The following is a 14,161-nucleotide window of genomic DNA, read 5'->3' on the forward strand; positions in this document are numbered from 1 at the left end:
TATATATACACACACACATATATTATTGTAATTGTATATATTATGTAAATGTATATAGGAACAAATAAAGAGAGGTGAGACATTAAAAAAAAAAAAGGTGCTGGTGTGGACGGTTGGAGAAAGGACGAATAAGTCGTTCCTGCACTCGCCATTCTATTAGTCCTAGGTCTACTGGTGGTAATGGCGGGCGGCCCCGCATTGGATGCTGCCTTTTACTCCTTTTCTTCTATGATCTCTATTTATAAATCCTTCATACGACCTATCTTGCTCTACTGTGCTCCACATTTACAAAACCACATTAAATCAACTGCAGGGCTTCCAGGGATCTGTCCACCGAAAGAACGTCCGAGGAATCATGCTCAAGAGGGCCATGAGGAGAGTAATCCTAGAAGAGCTCACACTCCCCATTATGCCGGAGTATATAGGCCGACGACACATCAAATTGAAGGTCTGCTGCTACCCGTGTTCCGAGAGATCGTCCCTCCGCCAAGACCTGGGAGGTGGCAGGGCACGGTTCCCTTTGGTCGATGTCCTCGACAAAGGAAGGGCGTTAGACTCAAATGTCGGTTTCTTCAACATTTGACCAGCGGAACGGCCCCTCCTCGTTTCAATAATCCACTAGCGTAAGTAATTGACTACCACTACCTTAATTGGAGCCTTTATCTAACCTTATAACGCCAAAAGGCAATCCGAGGAATCCCTTATTTCCATATATACAAGTAGCATACCCCACTATATCTATGTATAAGTAACCTATTTCAATTTTCTGGAGGGTACGAAAAAAAAAAAGATTCTTTATTGGTGTCAATTGGGAGGTCCGCAACTTGTGCATTTTGCAATGTTGCGGCCATATCACACTAGTTTATAAATTCATACTAGGTGTTAATAAAATTGAAAATTGTCACACTGGTATGTGAAGGCAACAGTCAATGTATGTGAACTGACAAAATGTCACTTCATGAACACTTAACATTGTGATAATATTAATATTAAATGTTACCTTGTAACCTCCTTATGTCTATTATGTCCTCAACTGCACTAATAACAATAAATAACACAAAAATGGATAGAACCTAGAGGCCCAAGAACAATACAATTTCTCTGAGACAAAGTTTTTAAAAAGTACGTTGAAAATGAGCACTGAGGAACCGTAACTATCGAGCACTGGCACTGAACTGTTTTTTGTTCCTGTACTCGAGATGCTACTGTTTAAGGATATTAGAAACTATGGAGTGGTGATTTCATTAGGTGTGACGGACAGGGATTTTTTTTTTCAGTGAGTTTGAAGAAGGAAAAAAAACTACGGACGAACGCAGAAGTTCGACAAACTATAGAGCGGAGGATGCAAGAGAAGGATTCGATGCTACTCTCACCGAATCCATCGCTTAGTAACATTGTTGTTGGATCGCCAAACTCGTGAAGAAGCCAATTCACTACTCTTGTAACGAGATCATCATTAAAGAAAAGTGAACATGTGTATGGAAATAAACCTCTTTGGTGAGGGAAGTGACTGAGGCATACTGGATTGTACATGTGTAGTGGATCAGTGTCTTAATGTTATGTGGTTACTTTATAATGTAGAAAATTTCGTCGTTTTTTTAAAGAGCAATAAAGTTTATTACTAAACTACACAACAAGGGAACAATGTGAATACGTTTTATGTGTCGATGTGGCGTTATTATTTTTATTTCATACTAACATTTATACATAATACAAATGTTTAAATCAGCTAAGAATCATCTCACTGCTTTAAAGGACAAGCGTGCTTACTGAGCTGCACAAAGAAATCCCTTGTGAAAAATTTGAAATCTAAAAGCTCAGGTTCATTAAAAGATCTGTAGGGGGCTGGCAACACTGAGTGCTGGGAAACCTGCCCAGTATGGTTATCGAAGAAGAAGGTCAAAGTCGTGTGAATATTATTGTGTAGCGCTATTATATTATGTTATATCAATATATGTTCATCAAGATTGTAAAGAGTTGTTATTTATGTACAAACCTACATTGGTGACCCTGATGACCACATTGTGTTTGTGTCGAACCCGACGATCACATTGTGTTTGTGGAACGTTTGTTTATCATAATTTTACGTAAGTCTTTATTTCAACTATATCAATTAAAATGGTTAATGATGAAGAAAAATCAAAGGGTAGTGTCTTTCAGAGACGCCAGCTCAAAATATTTCTGGGTCTTCAAATAATAACACATTTTGTCTGGTGTAACTGCTGAAACCACTACATTTAATTATTTAGTATCCCAATTAGATCTTACAGTGATAGAAAATATATGGGATATTGCTTCATCAAAAGACCCTAATAAATATACATTAGCCAAAACTAGATTACTAAAAATATTTAAAGAAAGTGAAGAATTTGAAAAATTAGTGAGTGAAATTGAATTAGGTATTATTAAACCCAGTCAAGTTATGTTAAAAATGAAAGCCCTCACTGGCACTGGCATTAGTGAAAAATTGCTAAAAACATTTTGGTTTGATAAATTACCACCACAAATTAGAGGAATACTTTCAATCTCTGATGGAAATTTAGATAAACTATCTAAGATTGGAGATAGAATCTGGGAAATGTCGAGTACACCTACTTAAGTTAATGTGATATCACAGCCATCTGATTCCTCAGTTACTTAAGAGCTTTGTGACCGAATAGCAGCTCTAGAAACAGAAATATAAAAACATCGTTCATGATCAATGTCTCGTTCTAGATTTAGATCAACCCTAGCGGAAAATATTGCTATGACCACTTCCGTTTTGGTAAAATATGTAAACCAGAAAATTGCAATCAATCTTGACATTATCAGCCAAATAGTCGCCCCTAGATGTGAAACAACCTACTACTACAAGATCAGGGCGCCTAGTACATCTTCCTCGTCGTTATGTCCAGATCTAAGTCGAACTGACCGCTAAGGAGGGAGTAGATGTATGGGGCTGGCAACACTGAGTGCTCTGGCAACACTGAGTGCTGGGAAACCTGCCCATTATGGTTATCGAAGAGGACAGTCAAAGTCGTGTGAATATTATTGTTATCGTCGTGAGTATTATTATCGCTATTATATTATTTTATATTAATATATGTTCATCAAGATTGTAAAGAGTTGTTATTTATATACAAACCTACAGATCATTTTTTAAAACATGTTTAGAATTATAAGAGACTTCTAGGATTTGGTATCGAATAAAGAGGAGGGAGTTAAATGTTAAAATGCACTTTCGTGGGCCAAAGGTTATTCGACGAAACACTAAAATTCCACGCCGAAAACGGAAACAAATCATAAGAGTTCAGTTTTGGGTCTAATCCTAATAGGAATGTTTTTTGTTTTTGTTTTTGTTATTTGTTGACGTGTGATTTTGAAGCATAGGTCGGTTTTGAAAGTCTTTCTGACTGTCCGAAACTGTACAGAGCATGCGTGTTATGGGTTTTTTCTTCCCAAAACCTGTGTTACGCATGCTTCATGCTGCGAAATAGATTTATTCGTCTTATATTACGCCCCAAAAGCTACCAGTATTTTATGTGAGATTGGCCGGTGAATAATAGTAGTGTTTGTGTACCACGTAGCGATATTCTTATCATGTTATGTAAAACTTATTTAACATATAATATGAAGTTAGTCAGTAATGAATGTTTATTCAATTCATTGTTGTGTTTCACTGAACCTCTACAGTTTTCATGTTAGAATTCAATGTGTGTACTAAAGAAGAGTAGGTTAAAATCAGGCTAGATTCCTAGGAATTTCATTTTAAATAGAATTAATATTTAAACAACATATCTCTTACTGATTTGTTTTTTCCTGCTTGGCCTTGCTGGCATAGGTGGTGCGCAGCAGTGGGTCAATGCGTAAGGCTTGCAGATGCCACTGTTGCTATTAAGCTTTTCTTTATTTACAATTTTATTCATTGGCTGAAAATTATTTAATTTTGGGAGACACTAAAAATTCGACCGTCGTGTAGCCGTCGATGGTCGAGCTCCAAAAGATAGGGCTACATCTAGGAGGCATTCGTCTGGTAGGTCCAGCCCTCTTAGTCCGCATGTGTTCGGGTGCCTCTTCCTACACGCCCGCCTGGTTTCTCCTGGTCTTAAGTCCCTGTCGACTACTACAGGCTTACCGATACAGGGTCGTCGAGTCCATCCCAACGTAAAGTCCCTTACTTTACTGACAATGTCTAAAATGACAAGTAAACCTACTTTGCGTTTATATAATCTTTGATTTTTTTTTTTCACATTGACAAATCACTTATTATAATCATAATATCTCATAAACTATAAGTAGCTACTTGTAGTATTGTACATATGGAAATGCTTAACATCTGCATGCCTTGGTTATTAAATTGTCGACAAAATGATTACAATTACATAACATCACACAAGAAACAAAATATAATAACACAATATACATGTAAGTCGATTTTTTTTTATTATATTCTTTAATTCATTTTATCTAACCACAAAATCTCTATACAATTTGTTTCAATAATTAAGCTATAATTACTTCTAGTAAATTGTGAAGAAATGCCTTTAAAATATTATCAATAAAATGAAAATTTTAAAAAAGAAAGTTGTTTAAATTAATTGAACATTGATTTTTAATTTAAATTCATTATTTATTAAAGGAAAAAATTGCGTTTAGAAAACTCCATCCTCAAAATGAAGTTTTTGAATACCTTTTTGCAGAGCTGAAAATACAAAACTCATTAGAATATTGGAGAACTAGTTTCATATTTTATTTCGGTTATACAGACCTTGTAGATCTTTCTCCACGCTGTTTTGAGTTACTGATTTACAGTTTGCCGCGCGAAGCTTTTTTGCATCCTCGTTAATTCTGTCTATCCCTCTGGTTTTTGGCCTCCCATGTGTAGACGCGTTCTGATAAATTTCTCCGAGCCACATGTCCCACTCATCTTAACCTTGGCTTTATATATTCGTTCATCACGTGACATATTGTTAGATCAGTATCTGCAAACAGCTGAAAATGCAGCTGCTAAGCCCATTTTTCTTTACTTTTCACTACCGTTCTATTACCCGTGAGGTACAGGTATTTTTTTCATTCTTGCTCTGTTTCGTTCACGCTGAATGACAGAAGCACTATAGGTCAGCCACCATTAGACAAGTGTTAGTTGTGCTGGTCTGCTTGGTTCGGTATTTCGGTTGAAACGGAACGTATACTGTTATATTTCTATCACTTCTCATACCGGGGTCGAAAAAAAACGCATTTACAGAAATTGAATAACGGTCAATCCCTAGGTAAGCCTAACTGTAGAATTTAACTAACTGTGAGCCCAAAATTTATCTTTAAGTTCATAATTAAGGAATCCGCAAATATCTCAAAGGTGTGAATTATTAAAAAAATTCTTGTACGATTATCTTCTAATATGCTCATAATATTATCCCTATATATTTATTTGTGTCCATAAATCTTCTTTTTATTTTTAGATAACAGAAGCCACAAACAAAAACTCAGTACACACTAAAAACTGATAGAAGAGAAAATTTCAATAATATGGCGCAAGTATGTGTGATTTATTAAAATCACTAAAACTAAGCAAGAGAAACATTAGCTGAAAATTTGAGTATAAAAATATATTCTGTGTGTTTGTGAATATCTGGAAGTTAAATTTTAGAAAGCACAATGTTGTATTGTTTTAAATGACTTATAATTACTTTTTATATTAATATAATACTGGTTTTGATTTTGGTGTTTAATGAATGTAATATGAAATTAATTTTTAGCCGACAGAATCTATTACTGGGCCGGAAACCAAACTTGAGGACTGTATGCTTGGTTTTGAGGACCGTGAATGGGATAAATTGCCATTGAAATACCTCCCATGTCATGAGCGGAAGTATAGTTACCCAAAGACCGAACGGTTCCAGCTGGATCCGTAAGAACATAAGTATCGTAATGTCTAAAAAAAAATGCAATTGATGGTATTTTCTAAATTTTTTTGTCTTCTGCAGGCCGTTGCAAACTGGGAAACCTGGAGATCCGAGTAAGCTAGCAAAATGCGTAATGGTTGCTCAAACTTCAGGCGATAAGTTGATTCTACCCACAGAGCAAGAGTAAGCTAAATAAATTGGTGTTATTTTTACTATGTTAAGACAATATTTTATTTTTATGATAATAAGTCATAAATGTGTACTTCAGATTGCTTATTCAGGTTGTAAATTAAATGAAATTTACATGGTTCTTACCTGAAATATTAGATCAAAATTAATATAAGAATTAAATATGAATAATGAAGGATTCACTTGAAGAAATTTCAAAAGACCTTAGCAAATATAGTATTAAAAGTTTGATTTTTCGGATGCCAAATTAAGCATATTTACCAATATGTTTTCGATGAGATCAATTCCTGTACACCGGATTTCTTTAGCTGCAGAAAGGTCTATCTTGTATTTGTCCAATTCGTTAAGAACTGTAAGCCTTTCTGGTCTTTACTTAGACGTCTCTAATTACCTCAAGATACCATACAGAGTTATCTTCAACTACTTCAAAATATGCGAAAACCCCATGAAAATGAAGTACTTATGGATATACTATTTATACATACATATAGATTGTACAATATCAACAGCCAATTAAAAAAGCTTTTTCAGTTTTTTATGTTACCTTTGGTTCGTAGTATTTCCCCTGCTAAAGTATATTGTTAACGTTTATATTGGGTTTGTAAGTTTTTTGTTCCGAGAAAAATAAGTAAAGGTTGTTTGAAATTCACGGATCTTTGAACACACATAAACTATGAATATCAACAATTAATACACCATTCATCCATTCACACCATATCATTATATATTAGGTTTGACGCAGCAGTGAATGAACTTAGTAAGCATACATTGTACATTGAATGGTAGGAAAATGAATGCTGTACTACACATGCGTCCTCAATTATTCTGACTGTCAAATCCACAATTTGTAATTTTGACATTCCGGAAAGATAAAAATACCAAAACTTTTCATAATGCGGGATTAAAAATTTATTTGTGCTCCGGTTGTCATATAAAACAAATTAAAGGAGATCTATTAAAAATTATGTAATATTCTTTCTTAAAACTATTAAAAACTAATTCTTTTTGTACTAAATCAATTATTTCACATTTCTTCAACTTGTAATGATTGATTACAATGATGAGATTAGTTTATAATTGCACAAGAGTATAATTATAAAATACGTATATAATAAGTATAAAATAAGTATAATTATAAAAACTTAAAAACCGTTTAATTACAACAATTAATAAATAAAATAAATACATTACTAAAAATATTAAATAAAAGGAGATCTGAAATGAAAATTTTTCTAACTTAATATAAATAACTTTTTTGAGAATTCACTATCAACTCTGAGCTCAAATAATCAAGAATATTGGGCGTCTCGTCACCGCTTTCCTATTTTGGGTGTTTTATTAGACTCAATAGCTAAGAAAAATAGAAAATGTTGTTTCTAATTTTTTTATGATGTGAAACTATTAAATCAGCTATTGAATTTATTCTAGATTTTTTCTGAGTCACCTCAACTCTCTAAACCTCTTTTTATTTCTTTTTAATTCTTGGGCTTCTTCAGAAATCTGACCTTTTAAGATTATTATTGTTTCAGTTACGTGCCTATCAGGAAATAAAGTTTAACTCTATTTATTTTGGAAGGCATTAATCAGATCTCTTTCTTATATCCTCAGCTTCCTTGATAATATACAGAGGTCAATTTACTGAATTCCATATTCTACTCCTAATTTTATGGAGGAAACTAAAAATTACCCAAAAACCTGCATTTTCCAACACTAATCTTACATCAATACCCCTAAATCTTTGGCCTCAAAATTATCTGAACACGCTCCAGCCCTCAACCATACTTTTTTTTTCCAAACCTCTAAAACATACGAATTTATTCATATAGAAATATAAAACCAGTCTGCTCGTAAAGGATATCATAGAATTCACGAAGGTAATTCAGGGTGATCTTTTCGCATACCTTAGCGAGATGTGGCAGGAGACTTATGGGCCTGTAATGGTCGGCATCGAATTCTGTCTTCTTCGGCTTAAGGAGTGGAAACCGGATGGCATGTTTCCATTTCTCGGGGAAGTATCTCAGCCCCAAGCACGAATTGTACAGGTTGGTGAGCTGAGCAATTCCCTTCCGCGGTAATTGTTTCAGCAGGACAGTCTGTATTCCATCGTGACCAGGGGCCCAGTTGCTATGACATCGTCTCAAGATGGCCTTCAGTTGTCTAGGTGAGACAAACATATAGTTATTCTCACGGGCCTGGGTTCGAATAGAGAGCAATGCCCCAGTCCGCGACTCAATATCTCGCTGGTAGTGCCCAGCCAAAGACTCGGCTTGCTCAGTGGGGGTCATGAGGCGGTCCCTGTTATGAAGTCGAACGGCCGAGGTCTTTTTGGTTGCTGGCTTAGTGAGTTTCCTGTAGTCGTTGTGTGTAGCTTAGGCGATCATGCCAGATCACAGTCTTCCACTGGCGCAGAAGATTCCTGATCTGGGTGGTGATTGATTTGAGAGCCTTCGTGACTGCCGGGTCCCTGGAGCGGTGATGCCAATTTTTCAGGTTCCGCCGGCTGACAATGAGTGCCATGATGTGGGGTGGGGGTTTCTGAAGGTGGGGAGATCTAGGATGGTAGGTGGGGATGGCTTGGCGCGCAGACTCTATGACAGCTGACGTGAAGTGGCCGATGTAGTTGTCTACTTCCTCTACAGAGTAGGTACATCCTTCAGCCTATGGCAAGCCTCTTCTTTGAACCGGCTCCCGTCGGCTTCCTGATAGTTGAACTTTTCAGATATCGGATCAGAGCTGCTCCCGTGCACTTCATAGGGCGGTGATCGGAAGATGTGAAATCAGACACGGAGCAATCTGTGATACGATTTGGGTGCTTAGTCAACAGGAGGCTGGAAGTCAATTGTCGATTGGAAGCCCGTTCCAAAATGGCGGAAAGTATGAGTTACTGGATGAACTTTTTTTTTTTGGGGTTCCCCCTTCCTGGCATTGCTGCCATACGGGGTTCGGCAACAGTGGTGGTAGTGCGTTGCGCATGCCACTGCTGCCAATAAACATCTTTATTTTTAATGGTGGAGCCATTTAATTTTTTGGGGACAATTAAAATTAAAAACATGGTGCAGCCCAGCACTCGGTTGAGTGCCTTAAGATGAGGCTACACCTTATCCACCAGCATCTGTCCGGTACGTCCAACACGCCTGGTCCGCATCCGTCCGGTTGTCACCTCTAGTGCGCAGCCTAGTCCAGCCCTCCTGGTCTCAAACTGCTTCTTCGCTGTCATCTTCATCTTCATCTTCATGAGATGAAGATGAAGATGACTAGCGGTGCAATCCAATACCACATGCTCTGCTGTTTCTGGGACCCATCACGTCGGGCACCGGGTGTTGATGTTCTTTCTGAAGCTTTGCAGCTTTCCCCGGAATCTCCCGTGTTCTGTCAGGATCTGCGAGACCCAATAGTCTGGGATGACCCAACCTGCTCTCAATCTTGAGTGGACGGTGGGGAAGAATTTCCTCAGCGTCGCACCTTTTTCGCTTGTCCACCACCGTCCATTCCACTCCTCAATCGACTCTTTCCGCAGGAACTTCTTCCATAGGTTCGGGGTCTCGCTGATCCTCTCCCGGAGTCCCGCCGCTAGGACTCCCAGCCCCTGCCTCTTCACATCATACTTCGTAGCATCCTCCTTGAGGATGAGGTCCAGGGGCATTGCTCCGGCCAGCACCTGCACCGCCTCATGCGACACCGTACTATACGCCTTCGTGACCCTCAGCAGAGCCAGTTGTTGCGTAGTGGCCAGTCTCTTCTTCTGCTCCCGCGTGAGGGTTCGACTCCGCGCAGGTGATGCGTACCTCAGTATACCCGTTCCTGGATGAACTACCTTGAAGGCAGTTTTCACCACCTGTCTTCCCGCCAGGTTCGCTGAGGTATTATACCATAGAGTGTGTCGGGGTTTGAAATCTCCCACCAACCAGTGGTTCGTCCTTGCTCCACAGGTGTCTAAAAGCTCCCGCAGTTCTGGTACTGACCCTCTTGGACGCCGGTATACCGTGATGTAGGTGGGTTGGTGCATCAGCATTAGGACGGTGAGATGACTGATCCGCTCGTCTTGGGTGGTCAGCGGTGGCGGGATCTTATTCCAGCGGATGCCATGGCGCACCGCTATGAGAACACCACCGGTGTGGGTCGTGGAGGTCATCGGTGGCTACGTGATAGCTCCTGATATATGGCGGTCGCCACTGTATTCTGGTGTCGGTGAGGACAGCTGCTGTCGGTTCGGAGAGCGCTAGGAGCTTCCACCTCCTCTAGTTTTGGTGCAATGACACAGAATTACAATTGAGAACTCGAAATCAATTCATGGCGATTTTTCTTTTTTTTTTTTTAATTTCTTTAGAATTTAGAACAGACACGAATGCCTGCATGTCTCTCATGAGCCGGGAAGAGTTCGCTTAACATGTGATTCATTTGTGTCATCATGAATAGCTGTGGATCGAGTGAGCCGGGTGGTGGTGGTCGGAGGGGTTGCTGGGCTCATATTGGTTCCGGGTCAGGAGAAGCTGGAGAATCCGGTACGGGCTCTGACGCAGGTGCTGCTGTGGACGGCTGGAGCAATGACAAGTAACCCGTGGCTGCACTCGCCATTCTATTGGTCCTTGGTCTTTCGTCCCATCATTGTTTTTTTGTGGAGACGCCTGATATCGATAGGGGCTAAGTGTTAGAGATCTTCCAAGGGCATGGAGATGTCAATGTTTTTAATGATATAACGCTGCAGCGTTTTTCCTTATCGTTGGGCATAGGTGTGATGGCCTATTTGTAGCGATTTGAGCCCAGTCACAACAGCGTCTCGATCCGCTACGGACTCTAGGAAAATCTGAACACTCCCTCCGGTTTTACGCACCAGGTATTTATTTATATGTAGATGAGCCAGGTATAGCCTCACCGCAGGGATTTGCTGTCTTGCCACGACAACCGGAGGTAGTTGGGGAGATTTTTGTGGAGAGGTCTCGGTTCCCGCCTCAGTTGGAAGATTTTTCAGCGCGTCGAATGAATTTGGATGAGCAAAATTATTATTCCTTTCCTGACACGTCTGTTTCTTTTGTTTCTTTTTGCTGTATGGTTTAATTTCGGTCTTGTCTGGTGGATTTTGGCCTGCTATCGATCGCGTCTGAGGGAGGGATACTTATGATATACTGGCTATCTTAGTAAACCCAGTTTCGTCGTCGGAGTCTGGCGGTAGATTTGCGGCCTGAGTTGGCCCTAAGGATTGAGCCATCGCGCACTAGTAATTAATATTAGTATGTACTTTAATTAAAGTAACAATTTAGGCACAGCTGGCTCGGAGAGCACGGCCGAGCTACAATTGAACAACTAGGTCTATGTGTTTTTTTCTGATCTCCTACAGACTACAGAATAAAACAAACAATTAGATATATACAAATGAGAAATGGATGTATATATGATGGCAAAATAAAGCATCTTGTTTTGCCAGTATGGCATTATATGATAGGCTGCAGAGTCCGCTGAAGGCGGTGTCATCGATAATGGCATATGTTTGCCTTGAGCTTACTAGGAATAGGGAAGGGCTATTCCGGCTGGTTCAGGAGCACCAAAAACACAAGAAATCACAGAATGTCACTGAAAACAAAGGCATTGGTTCTCAAAAAGGATGTTAGGATGACGTTCCAATGACGTCACCAGCTCGGAACACAAAGCGACCGTAACACTTCGGACACTGGCACTGAACTATTATTATCAATATTATATGTATCTAGCCTTCTTATATCGATGGAGGATAAATGCTGGAATGCGGACTTGACATCTTCTGTGGGAATGGAGATGTCAAGATTTTTAATAATATATTTGTTCTGACTTTTTCCCTTCTGAGGGAGATGGCCAACTTTTAAGTTCATAAGCCCTTTTGTTACTGTCTCGTTCGTCTAGTGTCTCTAGAAAAATCCAGACACCCCCTATTGTTTTTCAAAGTAGAATTTTTTTTAATTTAAAGTTTTGAAAGGAAATTTACCTCCTTAATTACCACCTATCCTAGGGATAGTGTGATTGCTATCCACAATGACTGGCGGTGATGTATGGGATTTCTTTGTAGGAGTCTCTGTTGTTTTTTTTTGAGAATCAGAAGTGCCGGCTTCAGTTGGTTAACCAACACATCATATTTATTCGGGCTTAAACGATTTTTCTCATTTTTCTTCCTTCGTGGCAGGTCCTTAAGGTTTGATAGCTCCTTCAAGCCTTGCGCTCCCGCCTTCGCTCGTGTTAGAGGAGAAGACACCTTCTATTTTTTTTGTTACTAACTTTAATTTTACAGCATCATTTCGATGTCAGATTCAAGATCTGTATCGATCGGGAGATTATAGCGCACTGATTAAATAACGTCTGGGAATAAATGGTTAATTACAACTGGCTAAGAGAAGCACAGCTGAATCACTGATTAAGAGTTTACGCACAGCCTAAATGTCTAATAAGTTTATAACAACGTGGTAGGAGGCACCTCTACAAAACTACGTTGTCCTAACTGCAGAGTTTCCCGAATTCCCTCCTTCGGCGAATAGTCAGAGGAATATCAGTCCAAAAGGCCAGGAGCAGCGTAATACGTGAGGAGCTCCATCCTCCATCTGTGCTGGAATTCATAGGCCGTAGGCACATCTAATTCTTTGGTGGGCTGAAAGCCTATGCCAATCCGCCGTTTCGAGAAATCGCACCTCCAACAAGCAAGACCTGTCCCCTTGGTTGACGTGCTCGCCGAGGGAAGGGATTCTGGCTCTGTATCCTGAATTTAATAAAATATAGAAGCCAACAGAGTGGTCCCTCCCCACTCAGTAAATAAAAATAATAAATTAGGGCACAAGGTGCCATAACAATAGCTCCCTATCAATCCCTTACCCTATCGTAATAGTACCCACGGGTAAAAATAGGAAAATAATTTGTAAATATTGTGCATAGACATATATCTGTTATATATTGTTATTGTATAAATAAATAAAATAGAAGAGTAGAAAAAAAAATAGTGCGGCACTATTTCACTGTTTGTTTGTACATAATTAATAATAAAAATGTACCTGATGTGTGTTAATCCACACTTTCCTGAGGTCAGAAGAGCAAGAACAATAGATATACACTTTGAACAAAGCCCTTTAACGGTACAAATGACTTGACGATGACGTCACTAGATCGGATCACTAAGCGACCGTTAATCTACGAACACTGGCACATAACTATACACCATACTTCAACAAAGCGTTTATTCATGCTGCATTTTCCCACCATAAAATCACCTCGAAACCGAGTCTCTCCTTATAAATCTTGAAGAATAGCCTGTTAACCATATAGTTGATAAATACCGGTATCTCTCTTACATACATTTCCTAAACCTTATCAAGCATAATTAACTCAAACATCATGACTATTTCTGTTCTATTCTACTCTCTTTTCTATTTTATACTTATTCCTATTTAATTTCTGTTTTCTTTTATATTAATTTTTTTTTTCTCTCTTTGGTTTTGTTCTCCTTGTCTGAACTATTGTCAGCACTCATCACTGTTAATATTTGCTATTGTTCATTATTAATGTTCTTTTTTCATGTACTCATTCAACTTTTATTTATTTAATATAATTGGTCTCATACCCTCCTATTCCCGTTCTAATCATTAAATTAAATTGTTATAATCTTATACGTCAGATTTGTCGATTGAAGACCGTTGAATTGCTTAGATTTATGTCCAAAATAGAGTTTTACAATAAATGAAAAACTAAAAGTTCAGTTGCTGATTCACAAGAAATTCTTTATATGTTCATATTGTTCCACTGGCATGAAATTTATGTCACCTTTCTGGTTTTATAATTGCATATGATATAAAATGGATTATCGTATCAAAACTTTACATTTATTATAATGATCTTTTTCAAGGGCCCAAATTATAATAAATTTTTTTCAGGTATGCCCGTGAATTCTTAACAAAGGTGGCAAAGGTGATACCACATACAGGATCAAGAGAAATGATGGTTGATGAATTTGGATTGTTTGATTAGTAAGTAACTTAGTTAAATATATTCTATTATAGGTTTATTTTATTTCTAATTTAATATAATTTTTATATATAGTTTTTTTTTTCGAACCCTCTAAAAAAAATAAAAGTGAATTA

The 14,161-nt window shown here is 38.4% G+C and overlaps 1 protein-coding gene across 3 annotated transcripts in view; it reads left to right on the top strand.

The window, feature by feature from the left end:
* Positions 1-2,973: 2,973 nt before the first annotated feature.
* LOC106679090 (glutamic acid-rich protein) overlaps positions 2,974-14,161 on the top strand; it is a 26,419-nt gene continuing 15,231 nt past the window's right edge. Inside the window, exons 1-5 of one of the 3 annotated variants that reach the window (XM_067051837.1) lie at positions 2,974-3,041; positions 5,439-5,514; positions 5,736-5,887; positions 5,964-6,065; positions 13,955-14,047. In XM_067051837.1, the coding sequence (XP_066907938.1) occupies positions 5,506-5,514; positions 5,736-5,887; positions 5,964-6,065; positions 13,955-14,047 (356 nt within the window). In that variant the 5' untranslated portion in view covers positions 2,974-3,041; positions 5,439-5,505. Of the gene's footprint in view, positions 3,042-4,296; positions 4,405-4,824; positions 5,250-5,438; positions 5,515-5,735; positions 5,888-5,963; positions 6,066-13,954; positions 14,048-14,161 lie in introns of those variants that run through there. The other 2 variants (XM_067051836.1, XM_067051838.1) reach the window with 2 other exon arrangements.

This window comes from Halyomorpha halys, unplaced genomic scaffold (genome assembly GCF_000696795.3).
Source record: "Halyomorpha halys isolate HHAL.00 unplaced genomic scaffold, Hhal_1.1 Scaffold177.1, whole genome shotgun sequence".
NCBI lineage: Eukaryota > Metazoa > Arthropoda > Insecta > Hemiptera > Pentatomidae > Halyomorpha > Halyomorpha halys.